Genomic DNA, 16,247 nt, shown 5'->3' on the forward strand with positions numbered 1-16,247 from the left:
TGACCTTTTGAGGTGGAATATGGCAAGAGGAAAAGGGGAGGTGAATTGCTTATTAATAAACAATAAAACATTATAGAGCACTAGCTGGAATCTGACATAGCGCAGCCAGAGATTGATTTCTAATTCCAGCTCTCTTCAAGAAAATCTATTGATCATGCTTAGGGCTCTGTCTGTCACAGAGGTCGCAGAAGTCACAGATTCCGTTACTTCCTGCACCTTCGTGACTTCTGAATTAGCCAGTGTGGCTGTCCCTAGGGCTAGCTGCTCAGGCAGCCCTGGGGGCAGCAACACCGGCCACTGCTGGAGTGGCTCTGCAGCTAGCTGCTAGGGCGGACTGTCTGAGCGGGGGTGGCCCCCAGGAGATTCTTCCTTGCCCTCCCTCCCCCCCCTCCCAGCAGTGACCAAGTGGCAGCAGACCCCCTGGGACTTCCCACCCCCTCCCCAGCAACAAACTGAGCAGCAGCAGGCCCCCTGGGGGGTCTCCCCCCCAGCTCAATCAGGGGTATTTATGGTATAAGTCATGGAGAGGTCATGGGCCGTGATATTTGTTTCTTGTCCATGACTTTTACTAAAAATACTCATGATTAAATTGTAGCCTTAATCGTGCTGAATTGTGCTCCCAAACTATCATAGGGTTTGGATAAATATTCTTGTTTGAACTGAGACCAAAAAAGCAAATGACCTAAACGCTTGGAGTATATCTTTCCAGGAATAAGGCCAAATACTTTGTACTACTGAGAAAAACATGTAGGTAGTACCATTTGTAATTGCGGCTATGTTTATCAAGTCAGCCATTGTTGAATTTGCCACCACCTACAGAAAGATGCTGCTTTGGCTGTTGGTGAAACAGCTGGCAGACCAAGCGGGAGCAGAAGCATACTGGTAGGCCGAGCAAGCAGAATGCCAAATTTGAGAACCCTTCCTACACAAATGGTGTAAGGGAATACTAAGCTGACAAACATAAAAGGAAGGAGTACCTGTTAACTTCCCCTGCTTCCTCAGCAGCAAAACTATCACATTTTTTTTCTTCTTCACTCATCCAGTGGTAACTGCTACAATGGTTAGTGTACTGTCAGCAATAAATTCTGAGGCAAACAAATTTACAGCAGCATAAAGCAGAAGAACATTTAAAAGTGAGTTATTAAAAACTAATGCTACACTCCTGCAAAAATTGTGGGGCTTTCCTGTGAATTTAAGCCTAAAATGCAATATTATATGCACGGCCCAGATTACCACCAGGTGTAGTATTTGTATAAAATAATAGTACTTTGAGAGTTGCTTACATTTTATAAATTATTTCCACAAGAGTTCACTCTTATTTGTGAGAGAAATAGTGTATATGGAATGAGAAACCTTATAAATTAAAAAAAAAATTACATGGGTTTCATCTAAATAGAAGTAGAGTAAGTAAATTTTTCCAACTAGAAAAATCCAGGAAAAATCTTCTCTTTTTGGGACAAGCCGCCTGAGGGAAGACTGACCTTCCAGAATTCCCCAAACTTAAAACTTGGGGAGAGAAAGTCATGATGACAACAACCAGGCCACTCTAGCTTTTTACTAGTCTTAGTCTGCACCTGGAGGAGGTCCATGTGGAAGAAGTGCTGTGCCAGCAGAACATTACTGTCTGGCTTCTGGACTGCAATTCCAGCCCCTGCTCTGAGAGCCAGGAGACTGAACTGAAGAACTTGCCAAAAAGAACAAAACAAAAACCATTACCTTAAGTATTATATTTTTCTTTTTTGTTTCTTTTGTTTTCATTGTCTGGAGATATCCCAGTCTAGTTTAGCCTTTTTATTTTTAGGGTGTGGAAATGTGCATGCATAAAGTCTGCATTAGGAAGGCACCAGAAGGAGAGTTCCTTTTGTCTAAACCGCTCTAAATAATGTCAAATAAAACTATTCTCTAAAGTGTGTTTAAAAGTCCTGAAAGGCTTGAAATTTCTGTCTGTAATTTCTGGTAAATAAGAGTGGTGAAACTTGCGTTTATAATACACGTTAACAGACTCCCTTGATAATAACTCAGATGGGGGAAAGAAAGGTAGCTGCCACACAAGAACTGAATTCTAAGAAGGTAGATTTATAATTAGGTCTGAGGTTGTGCTCTACACATTAGATGGTTTTGTTTCAGTATTAATCAGCTCCAAGTTAAAAATCTGACTTTGGTTACAAATCCCAACTAATCAATTTTACCAACCAGGAATCCTCTGTAAAATGTATAAGTATTGACTGGTTTTGATATTTGATTATTTAACTGTGATTTTAACCCCAGTCCAATATTGAGACTAATGTATTGATTTTTATCTTGATTTAATAGTTTATTGCTTTATTCTGTAGTTTACTATTAGTAATAGCTTAGCTTTGGTGATATATTTTCTTGATCTTATTTTTAAGTGTTAATAAACTTTTATAAAAAGATATACTTAGTCACATTTCTTTTAATAATCATGGTTCCTAAACCTTTAAGAACCTGGATGGATACCAGGTTGTTAATCTGAATGTCTGATCAGCTCCCCTAATTAGTCTTTGGTTTTCATGTTACTTGGTTTTATTTGGATTTTACATTTCTTATGTTTTCTACTAATGTGTTTCTTAATAATTCAAACTGTGTTCTAAGATGAGCTTGTTACTCAGTTCAGGGCTATACTCTTGTTAATTACATTGATAAAATATTAATTTTAACTAACATTTACAGTGTTACTATTATAATTGCTTATATCCAAAATCTCTCATTGCACAACTAGTGTATAGCATGTAATTTTCTAGGGTCGAGGGGAAGCATGCTGTTAGGAGAGAATTATATGGTATCATTAAATTAAACATCACAAATGTTTATGGCACTGAAGAAAAACATGGTCCTTGTGCAGAGAGCTCTCCTATTCTAAGCTCTTATGTGACATATCAAGCTGTAGCAACCAGGTAGAAGAGTTTGATGGGTGGAATAAAGATTAGGGTTAAAATTGTATATGTTCCATGCAACTGCTTTGGTTTTTATGTTGTATAGGTGTGCATTAGTTCAGTGTTAATATTATTGCTAATTTTTTTACAGCGTCTTCAAGATGAAATCACAAAACTTTCTCCAACATTGCAAAGAAACGCTCTGTACATCAAATCTGTGAGTAGTAATCAGTCATCACCATTCTTGTAATCTTATTAACTTCATCATGTTGAGAAGAACTTTCTGGCTCAAAACACTGAGTTGTTACTGGAACAGAATGTGGTGAACCTTTGCAGATTTCCAGAACCAAGAAGTGTACAAACCTGAGCAATTTATTACTTCATTTAATCCAGAGGCTCCAGTCAAGATGTGGCACTTTTGTGCTAGGTGTTGCACAAACACACAGGAAGACCCAGTCCCTCTAAGAGGAGCCTACAATCTAAGAAAAAAATGCTAAATGTCTAAATTCTCTGTGAAAATCTGAAGTATAATGGATCCCTCTAAATATTTTCTTATTTAGTCCAAGATTAGTCGTTTGCCTGCCTACCTGACTATTCAGATGGTTCGATTTTTTTACAAAGAGAAGGAATCAGTGAATGCCAAAGTTCTTAAGGTCAGTAGCAACCTTCATCAACATTATATTGACATTTAGAGTTTTTATAAACTTGGAGATCAGAATTTTGTTCTAGTTCATTAACACTTCAGACAGAATATGATCTGCAAGTATTTTTGCTCTCAAATTACTCCTTATATAGACAGAACATCTTCATTCCAAAAGCATACAGTATCCTTGAATAAAGAAATATATTGAAACTGCCACAAAAACTACCATGTCAATCAAATGTTTTTCTGCATGGGACTGAAGTTAAATTGCCCTGATGCTATTAAGCATTTTTTACCCCGTCTTTCACCATTAGTTCAGAGGAGGATGTCACATTTGCTACTTTGTGACTATCCTGTCTGGGGTGAGGGCTCTTGCTTTCAGCTTACTCCCCAATCAACACTCTGAGGGGAGAACTTCCAAACTTAGTGGGCCTGTTATCTTTGACTGCCTGCTTCATTTTGTGATGTTCAGGCAGGAGGGCTGCTTAGATTACTTCCTGACTGTCAGACAGGGAAGAACCTGCCACTCCACCTGCTTTTAGGAAAAGGAATGAAAAAGAAAATGGAAAATACATAAAATAAAGTCTTGTGTGGCCCATTTATGATATGACAGGGCCGCCAAGAAAATGTGTGCACGTAGAATGGAAGAAGGATGTGTGAAATGAGAGCAGGAAGGCAGAGGCAGCTTTAGGTATAAGAAGCCTCTTGGGGCTTTACTTATTTGGAGGGACTTATAATTCTGTACTGGTTTGACAAGTCCTAAGCCAGCCCACTCTCCCTTTCCTGAAACCCACTGAAAAGCAGCACAAGAAAAAAGTCTCGCTTCCTTCTAGCATGAAGTAGAGGCTGGTTTTATGAGAGGTGGGAAAAGATCTGAATGCTTGCATGGAACAGATCCTATATATAGTACTCTGTTTTGCATAGTGAGACAGTTTAGAGGTGAGTAGAGAGATTGCTGCAATGAGGGAAGATGTGAAGGTGTGCATAGCTATAGAGCACAGATGAGCCAGTTTATATGTAGCTTGTCAGTGGGGTGTGTACATGGGGTTATTTGTTTGCAAAGCATATGTAGCTAGGATGTAAGTGTGTTTACTTGTGGTGATTATGCATGTTTTTGTCCTCTAGCTATGCCACTACAAAGTTGCACAACAGTGATTAATGCTGCTACATTGGGCCGCTTTGAATACACAGTTAAAAAGTAGAAATTTTATAGTGGGCATATAAGTCAATTAGATTTCAATTAAGAAAAATTTAGCATACACAAATTTACAAAATAATTTTCCCAAGAATTCGGGACAAGTTCTATGCCCAGTTTTAAATTTCTATCTTTTTTTAGTTTTGACTGCAAGTATACATTTTTATGCTCAGCAACTGAAAAATAGCCATGCATTTGATGCCTAATACAATAAGATGCCATTAGTGACTATGCAACTGAAAACATAGTAAAAATAATGTAGTTAGCATGCCAAAAGCCAGTTCTGAACTCCTTGTAGCTTTAATTTTACTTGCCTGTATTTAAAACCAAGGAAGTGACAATTTCTGATAAACATCAAGTCACATGTAGTGTTTAATTCTGTAATTCAGCACAAATAACTTAGTCTCCCTTCTTGAAGGTTCATGTGGGAAATTCAGCATTTGCCAAATTCAAAAAAGAAAATAAAAATATCTGGATTTGAGACAAAGTTTCAGCCCCAAAGGAAAGCTAAGATTTACTGAAAATGGAATTATGATAGAAACTGAGTTTCAAACTTGACAGTACTGAGAATGTCAGGGGCCAATTATGTGGTAGTGGATGGAATAAAAGAGGCCCTTTTCTGCCTGGACTGGCTCTTCACTGCCTTGTGTCCCTGCCAGCAAATCAGATGCCTGCAACAGGCTTCCAGGAATACTCAATGAAAGCTCTCCCTTTTAGTGGAGCGGGCCCATTAGCTGACTGGCATCATGCAGCTCAGGGAGCGTGGCCTGCTCTTTCAGCAGTGCAGCTGAATATAGCTTGAAAAGGATGGTTTTCATACTCTTCATATTTAAAAATGGATTAATCTTGGCAGATAAATATCTATTCCTACAAAGGTGAAATGACACAAGAACTAGAGGTCAGAAATGAAATTAATAGGCAGCAGGTTTAAAACAAACAAAAGCAAGTATTTTTTCACACAACACAGTCAACCTCTGGAACTCCTTGACAGAAGATGCTGTGAAGTCCAAGACTATAACAGGGTTCAAAAAAGAACTAGATAAGTTCATCAAGGATAGGCCCATCAATGGCTATTAGACAGGATGGGCAGGGATGGTGTCCCTATCCTCTGTTTGCCAGAAGCCGGGAATGGGTGACGGGATGGATCACTTGATGATGACCTGTTCTGTTCATTCCCTTTGGGGCACCTGGCATTAGCCACTGTCGGAAAACAGGATACTGGACTAGATGGACCCTTGGGCTGACCTAATATGGCCATTCTTATGACAGCAAGTAGTACTGTAAAAGAGTAAAATAAAGAACTGTGCTAGGTATGAACACTTTCAGAAAGCATTCACTAATTGTGTTTAAAATGAAATTATAAATTCGTATCAATAAGTAGATAGGCAATCTAAACTCTATGCTCAGGTATAAATAACTGAATCCCGCTGAGATGTCAGTTATTCAGTGTATCTGTAGAGAAAGGACTGTTGACATGTAAATGTTTGTATTGACTGTGTTTTAGTTTGTTGCAGCTTACACCGCATTGGCCTGTTACATAAACACACACCAACACTACCCCATATACAGACATACATACATATTTGTACAGTAACTCCTCACTTAGTCATCCCAGTTAACATTGTTTCGTTGTTACATTGCTGATCAATTAGAGAAGTGCTCGTTTAAAGTTGTGTAATGCTCCCTTCTAACGTTGTTTGGCAGCCACCTGCTTTGTCCTCTGCTTGCAGAAAGAGCAGCCTGTTGGAGCTAGCTGGTGGGTGCTTGGAACCAGGGTGAACCGGCAGCCCCCCTATCAGCTCCCCACTCCCTAAGTTCCCTGTGTGGCAGCCACCCAGCAGGCTATCAGTTGCCTGGCAGTTCAGCTGTCCCTCCCCTCACTACCATGTGCTGCTCCTGCCCTCTGCCTTGGAGCTGCTCTCAGGAGCCTCCTGCTTGCTGTGTGGGAGGGGAAGAAGGGGGCTAATGTGAGGGTGTCCCCCTGCTCCTGCCCCCCACTTACCCATCTCCATAGAGCTGGGGTGGAGGAGACACAACAAGACTCAGGATGGAGGAGCTTGCTGGTAGCAGCTGCTGGATCAGGAAATTGAGACACTTAAAATGGCAATGTACTTAGAGTGCAGTCAGCGTACTTAAAGGGTCAGTGCGCATCTCTCTCTCTCTTTCCCACTTGCATTGTGTGTGTGTGTCTGCCTCTGTCTGCCATGCTGTCTCCCCTCCCTCCATTTGTGCTGCCTTGTAGTGTGAAGCTACATTAACAACAGTGTGTTAACCCTTGAGGCTCAGCCAAGTGCTAGTTCATCATTTAGCACTAAGACATTCCCCAGGAAATATCCCACCCTCTGACTCCACCACCTCAACCAAGCTTCAGAATCATCATTGCTGTGTACAGTATAAAATTGTTTAAAACTTATACTATACGTGTGTGTGTAATATATATATATATATCTATATATATATATATATATATATATATATATATATATATATAAATATAATAGTCTTTTGTCTGGTGAAAAAAATTTCCCTGGACTCTAAACCCTCCCCCCCCCCCTTTACATTAATTCTTATGGGGAAATTGGGTTTGCTTAAAGTCACATTTTTTCAGGAACATAATCACAACGTTAAGCGAGGAGTTACTCTAGTCAGTTTTTCAGCAGAGAGGAAATTGGACAGTTGTGTGCATTTTTATAACATCTATTATCAATTTTATAACATCTTAAATTATTTTATACTTTTGAATAAATCAAGAAAAGGCTGTCAGAAATATGGCTACGTGCATTTAAATTATCAGAGGGGATTGGGTTTCTATGGAAAAACACTTCTTTAATATGGAATTTTAAATTGAGCTAATAGCCTGACTCTTTTTTGTAACTTTGTTCCTAGGATGTCAAATTTCCTCTTATGTTGGATGTATATGAGTTATGTACATCAGAACTTCAAGAAAAGATGGTCCCATTTCGGTCAAAATTCAAGGATCTAGAAGACAAAAAAATAAATCAGCAGCCAAAGAATGTAGGTTACATGACTATTTCTTAGCCATTTTGATTTATGTAGTATCCTAAATTGTTTTTCATATAATCAACGAAAGTGGGATAGCATGTCTTAAAGCTAATATGTATCAAGTCATAATTTACAAACCTGCATGCTGACATAATGGGCCATAGTTTGAATTTTTTTCATGACTTTAAAAAAAATGGATTTGATAGATTAATTCAACAAACTGTTCATGGAAAAATCTGCATCTTAGCTTCTACGCACAGTTGTAATTGGTGAGCTGAATAGTAGATGCTTTAGATTTATTGAATGTATGAAAGTGATTTTTTTCAATTTCATAAATTGATATGTTCAAGCAATTTAAACTGCAATTTTGTGGGCTGTGAAAGCTGCTTATTGTGTAAGAGAATGTTGACCTGGTCATACCAATGTTCTTTAATGTCAGTCATACCAACTTTAACGAAAAGGACTTGCATATAAAGAAGGCTGTGCCCAGGAATAGTGATCAGATTACAAAACTTCAGCTTTGTTTCAAGAACCTGGAGTAAATGTCTTTCAAAACTCAAAGTTGGAATATTCAGCAGTATTTGGGGGGAAAAAAATACATGCCTAATATGATTAAAAAATTCACCTCACATGACATAAGTCTCATCCAAGGATAGGGCAGAAAAACAATTCCCTTAAATATTACACATTATTTTTCATTACCTATTGAAAAACTGAGCAAAATGTCTCACATACATATATGTACAATATTGTCTAAGTGTAACAAAGCGGTCAGCATAGTTGTTTGAATGGAAAAAAGTGCTGTATGCCAGCTCTTATATGGGAGCAACTTGTTTGTTGCTATTTCCTGAAAAATCAGCTTCTAAGAAATACAAGTTAAATCACTCTTACCAGACAAATGTTGTTTGTGCTTTAATTTTAGTAGACAAACTGTTCCAAAAATATGGTGCAGTTGATCCTTTTTTGGCAGCTGGAGACCAGTCATATAGAACAAAGTATTTTTGCTATGCTTAAGTATTTTCTATAAATATGTAAACTGTGACATGCCCAAATACTGCTGCTTACTGGCAGATCATTTAAATCTCAATAGAGCTGAGAGAGCAGCTTCATTCTATATCCTAAAGGGGTGCCAAGTGGTTGTGATGGGTATTGAATTGAAGAGCAGGAGTAGATGTGGTCTTACTGGCTCAATAGTATGTTTTTAAAACTGCTAGTTATTTGCTTACGTGCTTTGATTTTTGTTACAGCACAGGATATTTCTATAAGCAATTTTGTTGTATCCTGTATACTACACTGATCTAGGTTCTTCTTTTAAAAAGATGTGTTAAGTTGTACATTAAGCTATACCACTGTATAGATATTGCTAAAGTTGGACCGTTCATATCCCATGCCCCATGAGCTTTAATTTCAGTCTTTGGAGGAGGATTTTTTTCCCTTTAGATGGGGGAGAAGAGGTGTTATTGTGAACAGAATTGATTACCATTTAGTTTGTCTCCCATCTTTTTATTTTCCTTTCTAGCCTCTCCCCTGCTTTCAGAGTGACCCTAGCAAGAGCTGAAAACTTTCTATTTGTTTGGCAATATCTTTTTGGCACTCCAGAATCTTTTTGGCACTCCAGTCCATTTTCAGCTGCTTATTTTGTCCCTGTTGGGTGATTTTGGGTGCCAAACCTTGAGATTTTAGTGGTATCATTTTCAGAATGTGGCTGAGCATATATATTTTGGAAATCAGGTTTCATTAAGGTGTTTCATATTAAGCAACCAAAAAAATCAAGGCAAACAATCTCTCTTGAAAGATGTAGGCCATATATTTGATACAGATATAGTAAAGCATTTTAAAATTAATCATCAAAAATTGTTTTCCAGTCTAGTAAAGGTGATGGTGCACAGAAAGAAGTTAAATATGAACCATTTTCCTTTCCTGATGGTAAGTGAATTTTGAGAGGTTTAATGTCATTTTAAAACTTGTATACTAAGTAAGCAAGGGCAAAATTATCTTTTATATGGGGAAAAATCTCCCCAGCAGAGAACTTTATTTTTCATGACTTTGAAAATGAATTATCAGAAACCCTGGTGCAGTGTAATGGAATGGAAAGATTAATGGCAAGTTGAGGCATGTTTGCTATCTATTTAAGACACTTCCATCACACAAGCCCTATATTCATTCACGGGACAAGCAGATTACATGCTGTGCACTGAGAGGCACTTGCATTGTGATATACAGTTATTTTCCATGTCTCCTGGCTGGGAGTTAAAAGTTGAAATCCAAAGTCAGAACTTAATTTAAATAGAAATGCTTATTTTGTAATTACCATGTTTTGGGTTTTGTAATTAGTGCACTCAACTCATTTCTCTTGTAGAATCCAGGCTTAGGATGCAAGTAATGAAAAGTCCACTTAGGCAGCAGGTGTAGCAATGCAAGTTCAACTCCCACTCTATTGTGGTGGTGGTTTGACACTGAATGGACAGGGGCAGCCAGGGAGTGGGTATATTGGTGGTAGGGCATTCAGATGATGATCCATTGAACAGATGAGCACAGATTGCTTCCAAAGGGACCATAGTGCAGAACTTCTGAGGGACAAAAGACATGGGGTAGTGTGAGCTCTCATCCAGTTCAGTTGCTTGTATTCTCCCATTTCAGATGCTGCTATCCATCTGTGTTCATACAGGTTTTTCCATGCTTCTGTATTTACAATGATAGAGACTGCAAAGGAAAACCGCTCCCTTTTTCAGATGTATTTAAGATGCAGATTGAAAAGTAAAACCTCAATGAGTGTAATTTAAGCTCCATTTAAAAAAAAAAATCAAAGCATTGTACCTTACATTTGATTCTAAGAAATCACCACGTAGGGAGATACTGCCAGTACTGAGCTGCCGATTTTAAAGCAGTCTTCGCACACAATGAACAATGGCACATGTCATCTACATACTTTCAGTAAATAACCATGCAATAAGAAAATATTTGTCCATGTTTCCGTCCAATTTCACAATAAGAATAGGTGTAGGAACTTCAAAATAAGTTCCCCATAGCATATTAAGTTACCATGAAGAAAGAGAATTGTTTCCAAAACTAATGTTGGCAGGAAAATGAGATCTGATTTTAAGTTCAGCATGCTCTCAAAGATAGCTCACTGGGCTCAGCAGGATTTCTTCTATCCCAATTCAGATTACAAAATCATTTTGCCTTTTCTAAAAGAAATAACCCTGGTAAATAGTTGACTTAAGTGATGCATTTAGTGTGGTGATAAATTACTACATGTGAATGGTAGTGACATCATTGGGGTTCCTTTCAAGTTGAAAAGCATGAATGATGACAAAGTTGTTAAATCTGCAGAAACAGCTGTTGATCTTTATTTACCTGAAATGTTCTATTTCATATTGACTGTAGAACCATGCTGTAACCTGCAGTAGAGATCTGTACATTACTCTGCATTTGGGTTTTGATGCATTGTCAAACCAGCAAAATCTAACTCTTGGTACAAGGAAAAAGCTGACCTGGGTTGCTTAAAACCGTTCTATTTAAATGGAAAAATGTATTATCTGCAATAAGGAAGGTTAAAATTTTTAGTAAATGTCAGGGACAGGTGGAAGGCAAAAAACAAAAATTCACAGAAGCCCACAACCTGTCCAACATTTACTAAAAATACCCTGAGGGGGACAGAGTGCTGGCAGGGGCTTGCAGCTGGTCTGGCAGCCCTGCCTCAGAAGTCAAAGGTCCTGAAAGTCACAGAATCCATTAACTCTGTGACAGTCCTATCCTTAGCCATAAGTATTATAGTCTAAAAGTGATTCTGGCAAGGCAAGCTTAAACTGCGTGCAGATTTGTTACTCAGTAGGCTCTGTGTCTTGCATGTAAAGTCCATTTACTATGTGTAATCAATATGGTGCAATTTTTCTCTCCAGATATTGGCTCCAACAACTGTGGTTTTTATGAGCTGCAGGCAGTGCTAACACATCAGGGAAGATCTAGTTCCTCTGGTCATTATGTATCTTGGGTAAAAAGGAAACAAGGTAATAATATCCTTTTCAATGCTGTTAACTAACGTACAAGTTAAACAGTGCAATTAAGTTTTTCATTTAAACAGTGTTTTTAAACAGGGCCTCAGTATTGCCCTTTCCTCCTAAGGGATACTCAAAATAATTCTTGTATTATTTACAGGTTTATAATTTAAGTATATTTTTGTTTTTTTTAGATGAATGGATTAAGTTTGATGATGACAAAGTCAGCATTGTTACACCTGAAGATATTTTGAGGTTATCTGGGGGTGGAGACTGGCATATAGCTTATGTTCTACTCTATGGACCTCGCAGAGTTGAAGTAATTGAAGATGAAGCTGAACACTAGTCTACAGTTTTAGTGGTTCCTGCCTAGGTGTGAAATAAATGTTGATCACTGATCATTTCTTTATCCCTGGAGCTTTAGCATTGGAGACAATTTGTTCAAGCCCTTTCTCTTCACATGAAGTGGGAAATTAATCTATTTGAAACTGATCCATATACCAAACACTTACAAAAAATCGTTGGACTGTGCTGCTGCTCACTCAGTGGTAGTAGGACACTTATTTACCTAAGGATAATTTTTTAATCTAACTAAAATGAGCCTCCCTCTTTCTCCTCTAACTTCAACCAAATATTTATTACACACCTATTCTTACATCATTTGTTACTCTTGCATGGTTTATACCACTTGTTCAATAGCTGTCCATCCTTTGCCTTGTCTGACATAGAAGGGAAATTGTCTCCTCGTGTAACTCAGTGCTGCTGCCCATAACCCACAGAAACATGGTTACAATCAAGTATTTGTCCAGTCTGACCTGCTGACTCAGTATGTTCTGTTGCTGGCATTTCATGTCTTTAAAATAAATGGTGATCAACAACAATAATGCTGTTTAAAATTATCCTTTCTTTGTCTTGAAATGTGACATGCCATCTGTGCTTATGCTGCCTCTTAAACCACAACTAAACTACAAGTGAATCACGTCACTGTCTGCTAGCACCTACAGGTAAATGCTATTGGCTCTTTAGCAGTTTAGTTTTTAAAAGCTGGATCTGTAACTGGCTGAGCAGTATCCCAAAAGTAACTGTTGGGCTTAGTTACTATGTAGGTTGCCTACCCGTGCACTAGAACCTGTGGCACATGTGCCAAAGGCGGCATGTGAGCTGATTTTCAGTGGCACTCACACTGCCCGGGTCCTGGCCACCGGTCCAGGGGTCTCTGCATTTTAATTTAATTTTAAATGAAGCATCTTAAACATTTTAAAAACCTTATTTACTTTACATACAATAATAGATTAGTTGTATATTATAGACTTATAGAACAACCTTCTAAAAACATTAAAATGTATTATTGGCACGTAAAACCTTAAATTAGAATGAATAAAGGCTGACCCCTCTTCTAGTGGCATGTCTCTTCCCTTGTCCTATGAAAAAGTACCCCTTGAGTTGCTCAGCAGGAAAGGTGATTATACTTGAAGCACTGTCAAATGGAGAAGTAACCCCTACTGAATGCTCAAACTCACAAAATTTTACGGTGGAAGTGGGTTTTTCTGGCAAGTTGTGTCCCTTTAAAGCAGGTTAAATAGAGGAAGTGTCTACCTTGCCTTGCTGTTGGAACAAAAGAGCATTTGTGCCTGTATGGTGGTAGCACCATGTTAGCTATTTCTCAATATTAGCTAGCTTCTGCTGGCAACATGTAGTACATGGCCTAATTTGAGTCAAGAACTGCTCTGCAGCCAATGTTTTAAATGTCTACATATTTTGTCAAATTATCAAAATACCAGTCAGCAAGTGTCTAAGTTCTATTTTTTTTTTGTCTGTAGTGTTAGAGTAATTCATTTAAACTACACTACAGAAACTTATATCTGCATCCCTCAGAAGCAGTGCAAAGTCTCAGAGGAGCTGAGGGAGAGGGAATGAGCCTGGGAGTGAACCTGGTTGGTTGTTGGGTGTGGGTGGGAGAAGTACAGAACTGCTTTTTTTGGGAGGGGCAGAAGGAAGAGGAGTAGGCAAAGCTGACCCTAAGCCTCTTCTATTCAGGCAAGTACATCTGCCCCTTTCCCTAAACCCCCCATCCCATTCAGCCCCAGATCAATGCTGTTGCCCCACTAGCCCTTCTGAACCCCAGGCTCAGATGCCTCCTAAGCTGGCTCTACCAGCAGCCTGCTGGTTGTTACTATGGTCAGCTAGCTATTATTATGCTGCCACAGCAGGCTCTGGTGGGTGAAAGGCAGAACTGCAGTAGTTCTTGAGCAGAATGTATTTTCTGCAGGGAAAAACAAATTCTGTACCAGACATAAGTTCTTACATCTAACAAACAGCAATTGTGAAACAGCTTTAGACTGAGGGGATTTTATTTAATGACTTTTTTTCCTTTTACTCATGTTACTTAAAAATAGATCAGAGCATGGCCAACAACTCTGAGTCCTACTTTTACATAAAAGCATGAATCTGACCTGGGCACTGTGTGTGTGTGTGTTAATAAAGTTTGCGGATGACAAAGCTGGGAGGTATTGCCCACACAGAAAGCTCTGGATGACCTTGTAAACTCGAGTAATAGGATGAAATTTAATAGTGAAAAGTGCAAGGTCATGCATTTAGGGATTAATAAGAATTTTTGTTATAAGCTGGGAACTTCTTAGTTGGAAGTAACAGAGGAGGAGAAGGACCTTGGAGTATTGGTTGATCACAGGATGACTATGAGCCACCAATGTGATACGGCTGTGAAAAAAGCTAATGCGGTCTTGGGATGCATCAGGTGAGGTATTTCCAGTAAAGATAAGGAGGTGTTAGTATCATTATACAAGGCACTGGTGAAACCTCATCTGGAATACTGTGTGCAGTTCTAGTCTCCCATGTTTAAGAAGGATGAATTCAAACTGGAACAGGTTCAGAGAAGGGCTACTAGGATGATCCAAGGAATTGAAAATCTGTCTTATGAAAGGAGACTCAAAAAGCCTGACTTGTTTAGCCTAACCAAAAGCAGGCTGAGGGGAGATATGATTGCTCTCTATAAATAGATCAGAGGAATAAATGGGGGGGGGGGGGGAGAGGAATTATTTAAGCTCACTACCAATGTGGACACAAGAACAAATGAATATAAATAGGCCATCAGGAAATTTAGATTTGAAATTAGATGAAGGTTTCTAACCATCAGAGGAGTGAAGGTCTGGAACAGCCTTCCAAGGGGAGCAGTGGGAGCAAAAGCCATCTGGCTTCAAGACTGAGCTTGATAAATTTATGGAGGGGGAGGTATAATGGGATAGCCTAATTCTGGCAAATAATTGATCTTTGACTATTAGCAGTAAATGTGCCCAATGGCCAGTGATGGGATGGGATACGAGTTACTATAGAAAATTCTTTCCTGGGTGTCTAGCTGGTGAGTCTTGCCCCCATGCTCATATTTGGGGTCAGGAAGGAATTTTCCTCCAGGGCAGATTGGCAGAGGCCTGGGGGGGGGGGTGTTCATCTTCCTCTGCAGCGTGGGGCATGGGTCACTTGCTGGAGGATTCTCTTCACCTTGAAGTCTTTAAACCATGATTTGAGGACTTCAATGGCTCAGACATAGGTTAGGGGGTTGTTGCGGGAGTGGGTGGGTGAGATTCTGTGGCCTGGGTTGTGCAGGAGGTCAGACTAGATGATCATAATGGTCCTTTCAGACCTTAAAGTCTATGACTAGTTTCCTAAAAGGTATTCTGCCACCTTTTCTCCACAAAATTTACTGTAGGCTCCCTTCAACATGATTTCCTTTGTCAGTCATCTTACCTCAGACCTTGCTGCAGAGCTGTCTTGAATTCCTGGGTAAGGATGCTTTCCTGCTCTCTCTCCCTGGTTACTGTATTCAGTCTGCAAGAACACTTAGATGAGGGGAAGGAGAAGAGGCAGGTATGGGTCCATTATAAATGAAATGTATTAAAAGCCTAGGAAAAACAAAACTGCATCCCTCTCACAAATTCAGGCACTCAAGCTAGGAAATACCAGAATTAAGGTTGCCTGGGTAAGCTTCATTCTGCCCCTTTGTGTGTTACAATAGTCTCTTTAATTAAATAAATTGCTACATTGGTGCTTTGAATGTACAAATAGTATATAAAAAGCTAAATATTCAAAAAAAGACATGTAGGTGTGTCTTAACGGGCACTTTTGGGAATTAAGGCTTTTTATTTTTCTGCTTTAGTTCAGTCTGCTAAAGGGGGGGGTCTGCTTTGTTGCAGACATAAGTTATTTGAGCCCACAGAGAACAGGACCTCCTTACTCAAGCCTGTGCTCATTCCTCCATACCACACGGAGTATCCACAACTTCAGCTGCAGTTCTGAATGCTTCACACTTTGAAATATCAGGCCTTTGCTGTCTGAAGCTGTGCACCCAGAAAGAACAAAGTGACCACCTATGAAAATTTTGATAGAAAAACCATTTATATCTTCGTCATACACAGAATCAAGTTCTCCAGTGGCATTCAACTACTTAACTGCAAGACCAACCTTGCTCTGCCTGCATAGTCCTACCCCATTTTTTACGT

The 16,247-nt window shown here is 39.1% G+C and overlaps 1 protein-coding gene across 2 annotated transcripts in view; it reads left to right on the forward strand.

The window, feature by feature from the left end:
* The window catches only part of USP14 (ubiquitin specific peptidase 14), a 38,385-nt gene extending 25,768 nt beyond the window's left edge, over positions 1-12,617 (forward strand). For both annotated transcript variants that reach the window (XM_045006599.1, XM_045006600.1), the window contains exons 11-16: positions 3,046-3,111; positions 3,455-3,547; positions 7,619-7,747; positions 9,601-9,661; positions 11,638-11,745; positions 11,928-12,617. In XM_045006599.1, coding sequence (XP_044862534.1) covers positions 3,046-3,111; positions 3,455-3,547; positions 7,619-7,747; positions 9,601-9,661; positions 11,638-11,745; positions 11,928-12,079 — 609 coding nt within the window. In that variant the 3' untranslated portion in view covers positions 12,080-12,617. The remainder of the gene's footprint in view (positions 1-3,045; positions 3,112-3,454; positions 3,548-7,618; positions 7,748-9,600; positions 9,662-11,637; positions 11,746-11,927) is intronic.
* Positions 12,618-16,247: the final 3,630 nt, after the last annotated feature.

Source organism: Mauremys mutica, chromosome 2 (assembly GCF_020497125.1).
Source record: "Mauremys mutica isolate MM-2020 ecotype Southern chromosome 2, ASM2049712v1, whole genome shotgun sequence".
NCBI classification, from domain to species: domain Eukaryota; kingdom Metazoa; phylum Chordata; order Testudines; family Geoemydidae; genus Mauremys; species Mauremys mutica.